Source organism: Arachis hypogaea, chromosome 5 (genome assembly GCF_003086295.3).
Source record: "Arachis hypogaea cultivar Tifrunner chromosome 5, arahy.Tifrunner.gnm2.J5K5, whole genome shotgun sequence".
Taxonomy (NCBI): Eukaryota; Viridiplantae; Streptophyta; class Magnoliopsida; order Fabales; family Fabaceae; genus Arachis; species Arachis hypogaea.
This window is the reverse complement of record NC_092040.1, coordinates 106,119,003-106,125,290: the sequence shown is the minus strand read 5'-3', so window position 1 is coordinate 106,125,290 and position 6,288 is coordinate 106,119,003. Positions and strand designations below refer to the sequence as shown.

Genomic DNA, 6,288 nt, shown 5'->3' with positions numbered 1-6,288 from the left:
TCAAATTCTGAGAGTTTGCGTTCATCAATCAAGCTACAACTGCATGTAATGTAATGTAACCACTGACTTAGCAATATTCTTTTTTAACAGTTTGAACTTGATCTTCAATTAAGATTCATGGTTAAGACTATATAGTAAAGCTTACATGGTGAGCCAAGCACACCCTCCATACAGCTGATTTATATACCCAAAAAGAAAAAAGAAAAAAGAAAAAGAAAAAGAAAAGAAAAGCAAAGCAAAAAAGAAAATGGTTGGCAGCACTTATCATAAGCTTGGAGGGTGACTGTACAAAATGCCACCATTTTATCACCTATATGTAGAAGATCACTCTAGTTACAAAAGAGTAAAAAGAGACTAAACTACATTAACTTTAGTATCCCCAAAATTCAGACATGATATATCATTCCCACCTCTAAGGTAGATGCATGAGGTATACTTAGAGCATAGGTTGGTCCTCTAGAATTTCTCCTCAAGAAATCATACCCATAATTGATAACAACTTTCTTTATCCAACTTGATCCACTTTTTGCTCTAACATATGAGTGTCCCATTATGAATGCCATTCCTGCTTCCTTTGCTTCCATTAGCTCATGCAACTCCTCCCTTGCTTCCAAATCGATTTGTGGACTATCCGGCACGACAAACCTCACTCTTTTCCGAATGATAGGAGACTTAACCACCCTGAGTTCGGACGTGCCTTCTGCTTGAGGACAAGGATCTTCTTGATCATCGTCTATTGACATTTTAACACCCTCCAAATTTGATGCTGAGGTCCCAACAACTGTCATTTTTGTATCATCCTCGAAATTCCCAAGTCCTAAGCCGTATTCGGAAGTGTCCGATCGGATGAATTCTGCTACACTGCAAACAAGATCCTTCTCAAACTCCATGTCATCCTTGTGAACATCACGGTAGCCATACCGTGCTATGCACCTATAAAGCCTATACTCCTTTGGGCCAACTCTACCGACTAAGAACCTTTCTTCGGGCCTGACATGAGGCACCGGGACAGATTTGATGCAGAGGAAGATCACAACTTGATGGAAAGCAGGCAGATTGGTAACGAAGTGCGAGAAAATCGCTGGGATCCCAGATACTAGCTCAGTGTGTATAAGGCCAATTCCCTTAACTCTTACAATTCCAAGATTGGGTCCCAAACCAAGGAGCCAGTTGATTGGTACCTTGTTTTGAACATCAAACTCATACTTCTTGAGTGTGCCATAGTGCCATACATACATGGCAATAAGAAAGATGAATGAGAGGGCAATGGGGACCCAGGCACCCTCTAGGAACTTGATGAGCGAAGCAGAGAAATAGAGCGCTTCAATCGAGCCAAAGAACAATATAAAGCAAACGGCGAGCCAAACACTTTTATGCCAGCACAAAATCATAACTAGAGACATTAGGCAAGTGGTCACCAACATGACAGTTATCACAGCCAACCCTGTTCATGCAAAGAAAACAAAAAACATGTTAAAAACAATCAAATTTAATCGAGATCAAGATAAAAATGATAGTATTCATAAACCATAATTCATGAGTACGGTTAAGAGAGTAAAAGAAGATGATGCATGACTATTCTACTATCATTCAGTGCCGCATAGAATATTCAGTTGCATCACCAATAGTTTTATGTTACCTGCAGCATTTCCCATGCGCTTAGTATCTCGGAATCCAACTACAATAGCTAGGCAAAGCAGCATTAAACTCCAGTTTATCTCTGGAATGTAAATCTGGCCATGTATCTTTGATGATGTATGAATGATCTTGACTTTGGGAAAGCATCCCAAAGCAGAGCATTGTTTAATTATCGAGAAAGTTCCTGTGATCACTGCTTGACTTCCAACCACAGCTTGAAGTATGGCTATTGCAAGAACAGGCCATCTAAGTAGTCCTAACAAAGGTGAAAAAGAAAGTAAGCCAAACAGCAAAATGCTATCAGTTTTTGCTTTTTGGAGTACGCAACTGTAGGGGACATCGAAGAGAACTTACGAGGTACAGATACATAGAAGCCAATTCGATAATCACTTTCCATTTCGTGATGCCTTGAGAGATATGCAGCTTGTCCCATATATGCTAGGATCAAGGAAGGATATACCAAGAAGGTAAAAGCTATCTGCAGTAATTCGGCTTATGTTAAAAGCAATTTTTAAAATGCTGCAGTTCAATAAGTTGTGTATGAAACGGAGGAGTTTAAAGTTGGTTTCATTTATGGTGCTTATATAAAATCTTCTTATGATTTAGACAATTCATGAATTTGCATCGCGTATTGTAATTCATGTTACCTTGATTGACAATTGTGAAAAGTGTCCTAGATCAGCATACATGGCTTCTGAACCTGGAACACCGAAATGATGAAAATATCAGGGAAAGATAAATCATGTGTTAAAGAATTCACAAAATTTAGAAAACAATTTGCTACACTTGCTCCACACCTGTTATACACAGTAGAATTCCACCCAAAGACATCCACCCTCCCTTTTGTGTCTTCCTCAGAAATTTGAACATATAGTATGGCGAAAGAGCTTGATAAACATGGGGGTTCCAATGGAAGATATTGTAAACTCCAATAGCACTGATGCATAGCAGCCATGTCAGCACGACTGGTGCAAATAGGCACCCAACACGGTGGGTCCCGTAATGTTGAAGTGCAAACAAAAATAGCAGTATTACGCAGGCAACCGGAACCTCAACATCTGCATATCCAACAATCAAGAAGTCAAATATTAGAGGTGCTTGGAGAATATGTTTGGAAGCAAATTATCAATGTTAATAGAGGTTTCACTTTATTTTTTCTTTGAAAAAGTTTTCTATTTCTAATTGGTCCTAGATGTTGTAGCAGGGGAAACATTCAAACTTTTTTAATCTTGTTCCTGTTTTGGATTAAAATATCAATCATATATTATTCATATCAAAAGCATATTTTAGTGATCCATGAGTAACAAGAGTACACTTGACCTTACAAGAGAAATTCATTTGATGAGAATACAGAAGACAATAGAAGGGTGGAAAAGAAAAATCATAAGCAATTAGGGTGCATAAAAGGAAAAGGTTTACCTAAGCTTTATCATAATTATACTATTAGTGATTCAAATAACTTTCTATTAAACAAAAGAATGATGATACAAATACAAATGTCAGATAATCCAAGGACAAAAGAGTGACTTAATTTAGTATTTTTCATCATCTGCAGTGCTGCAAGTAGGTCAGAATTAGGTCTAGATTTGCTTCACAAGCACTATGAATAATCATTGTTTATGCATCATTAGTGGAATTGCATATACTATTCATGACAACTCTAATAGTGGCCATACCTAATTTTATATCCAATTAAATAACTTCTCAAGGATTGGTCCACAGGAGAGTATTTAAAGTCTTATCATAAACAAACAATGCATTTTACCTTAGTATGATCTCATCATAACTAATGAAAGTTTTAACTTTATTAAGTAACTATTTTTATATAATTGATACTCTTGATTAGTGGTTTACATCTCAGCCACATAATTTATGTGAACCTTTTTCTTTTACGTGTATAATCAAATTAATATAATTGTGTTCCTATACAAGTTTTAGCAAGAGATTTATTTGACTTGATCAAGGCAAGTAGGTTTCCCCTGATTATATTGTAGGACCCACAATTGTGCATGCACTTGCAGTTATTTTGGTTCTCCCTTTTGGTCCACTAAAATAAAATACTAACAAGAAGATAAAAAGGAAAGGGTTCATATAGTTAAAATAAGATTTTGTTCATGCATGGAGCATATATTTACCATGATACCCCAACTAGAATAATTTTTATATCTTAGCAGCATATATACCAAAATAAGATAATTGCAGAATCATCACATACAAGGCAAATCAGAACTATTCTAAATTTTCTAAATGATTTGAGAACATATTCCTTAGAATTATTGTTCCAGATGACAGAGACCCAGGAGTTTCAAAATCTACTCTGATCAGGTCTGAAAAAATAATGGAAAACAGACTCAAAACATATCATAGGATTTATTGATCTCTGCATATATAAAACTTTGATGATTGAATAAAGCATCTTCTCTTTGAATTAAAAGGAAGGGGGGGGGGGGGAGGAGGAGGAAATATAGCACAGCTTTCTCCAATTTAATGCTCTTATTTGCAAAATATCCTTTCTCTGTAGTTGAAAATCTTAATCTCCCTTGAAACACAAAGTAGATTATATAAACATTACTGCATTAAAATTTTACAGAGACAAAAAACAAGAATTCAGAGGAAAGATGAAATAATTGAGCTTACATCTGTGCTGCTCTTTAGACATGGAAAGCTCCAAACCAGAGACAGCAGAAAAAACTGCAGAAATAAACCCCCAAAATAAGAATACAAAAGAACGAGTTGCCAATAAACCAAGTTCAATGGTTGCAAGAAAAAAAAAAATTCAATTACCAGAAATCGCTGGTGTTAGGACACCATCCCCAATAACCATGCAAGTTCCAATCAAGGCCAGAACAAGAAGCACCCTTTGGAGAACCTTGTGCTTTTCCAACAAGGACTTCAATTTCAATCCCGACCCAACATTACTCTTCTTGTTATCTTGAACAGTTCCACCTCCATCAATGGTGTACTGAGTTAAATCCTCATCTGCAAGCTGAGTGCTAGGTAAGAGGCCCACCCTGGCATGCCTGCATAGCAAGGAGTAGAGAGCAAAAGTTCCCCCTTCACCATTGTCATCAGCTCTCAGCACAATGAACACATACTTGAGAAGTGGAATCAATGTCAGTGTCCAAAACACAAAGGACAACACTCCAAAGATTTCTTCATTGGTCTCTGAATGCTGAATATCCTCAGCAAAGGTGCTCTTGTACACATAGAGTGGTGAAGTACTCAAGTCACCATAGACAACTCCCAAGCTTTGATAAGCCAAAGTCAACACTGTTTTCCATGATTGCTCCTGCAACAATAATAATTTGAAAAACACGTTCTTTAAGATTTCCCAATAACAATAACCCTATGAATACGAATAACATGATGATGATGGCACATGGCACATGGCACATACACGCCTTACCTTAATTGGGTTCTTGTTGTAGATCACAGACTCAAGATCCATGATGGGATTAATCCTTTTCTCAGAACCACACAGCACTCATTTCATTTCATCAAGTAGTTAATGGGCATGAACAAAAAGAGGATCCCTTTTCATGAATTAACACCCACCCAAGCACCAAAACATAAACCAACCAAAAAAAAAATTAGAAATAAAATAGAGAAATCAAGGGACAAAAAGTGGCTTTGGTGATGGTGTTGGTGTACTATAAATCCAACAACTTTTTTCTTCTATCTATCCCTCCTCCCACCACAACAACACCCTCTTCTTTCTTTTCTTCTTTTGTTTTTAATTCAATACATGTATATATAAAAAAGAGTTTTCTTTTTCTTTTCTTTTTGGTGGGTCAAGAGGGACAAATGCAGACAAAGGAAGAAGAAACACGAAACACAAGCGCCAAGGAATTTAGAGAATAGTGGTGCATAACGAGGAAAATGTGTCTGGGAGTTTCTTGAAGAGGTTGAGATTTAGAATAATGAATGAGTGACTGGTGGAATGTGTGTGTACATGCAAGAGAGAGAGAAGCAGTTACTTTTGTTTCATAGTGAATTGTGAAGATGACGGTGAGTTTTTTAGGAACTATAGCTGTGTATTTGTTTTTTCACTTTTAATTTTTCTTTTTTTTTTTAATATTAAAAAATTGCTTCTGATGCTCTTGTCGTGCTTAGTTGAGTTTACAGTTGAGTGAGTAGAGTGAGAGAGCCACGTAGAAGATTCTAGAGAGAATAATATTTTTTGGAAAAAAATTTGAAACCAAAATAATTCAGCCAGTCAAAAACTTTTTAATTTGACTTTATTTATATAACTTTTTTATATTTTGATTTTTTTTATTATTTAATTGATCACATTATATTTTTAATTATTAAAATATAACATATCATATATTAATAAGATATTTTATAATATAATTTTTATATATATCATTACATTAAAAATTAAAGACTAATTATAATAATATACTTCAAATATTATTAATAATTATTTTTTTGTAACTACTAATTTATTATTTTTTTATTATTTTACTGTCCTTATATAATATTGTAGAGATTAGAGTAATCTAAATTTTAATTATTATTATTTTTAATTAATTTTTTTATGATTACTAATTGTTGTCTCATTTACGTAATATTTATTTTATTTTTCTAAAAATAAAATAATAATTTATTCTAATTTTTTAACATAAATATTTTCAAATTTTATCATAA

The 6,288-nt window shown here is 34.8% G+C and overlaps 1 protein-coding gene across 2 annotated transcripts; it reads right to left on the bottom strand.

Moving 5' to 3' along the window:
- Positions 1 to 240: 240 nt before the first annotated feature.
- LOC112802495 (potassium transporter 8) lies at positions 241 to 5,846 on the bottom strand. Of its 2 annotated transcripts, XM_072237734.1 has the most exons (9): positions 5,045 to 5,846; positions 4,423 to 4,927; positions 4,276 to 4,329; positions 2,436 to 2,696; positions 2,286 to 2,338; positions 1,993 to 2,116; positions 1,640 to 1,894; positions 1,429 to 1,444; positions 241 to 1,368 (listed from the first exon to the last, which is right to left on the bottom strand). In XM_072237734.1, exons 1-9 carry the CDS (start codon positions 5,084 to 5,086, stop codon positions 387 to 389), a joined length of 2,292 nt encoding a protein of 763 aa, XP_072093835.1. In that variant the 5' UTR covers positions 5,087 to 5,846; the 3' UTR covers positions 241 to 386. The 2 variants fall into 2 exon arrangements, with proteins under 2 accessions (XP_072093835.1, XP_025701519.1); XM_025845734.3 differs by having other exon boundaries at positions 241 to 1,444.
- Positions 5,847 to 6,288: the final 442 nt, after the last annotated feature.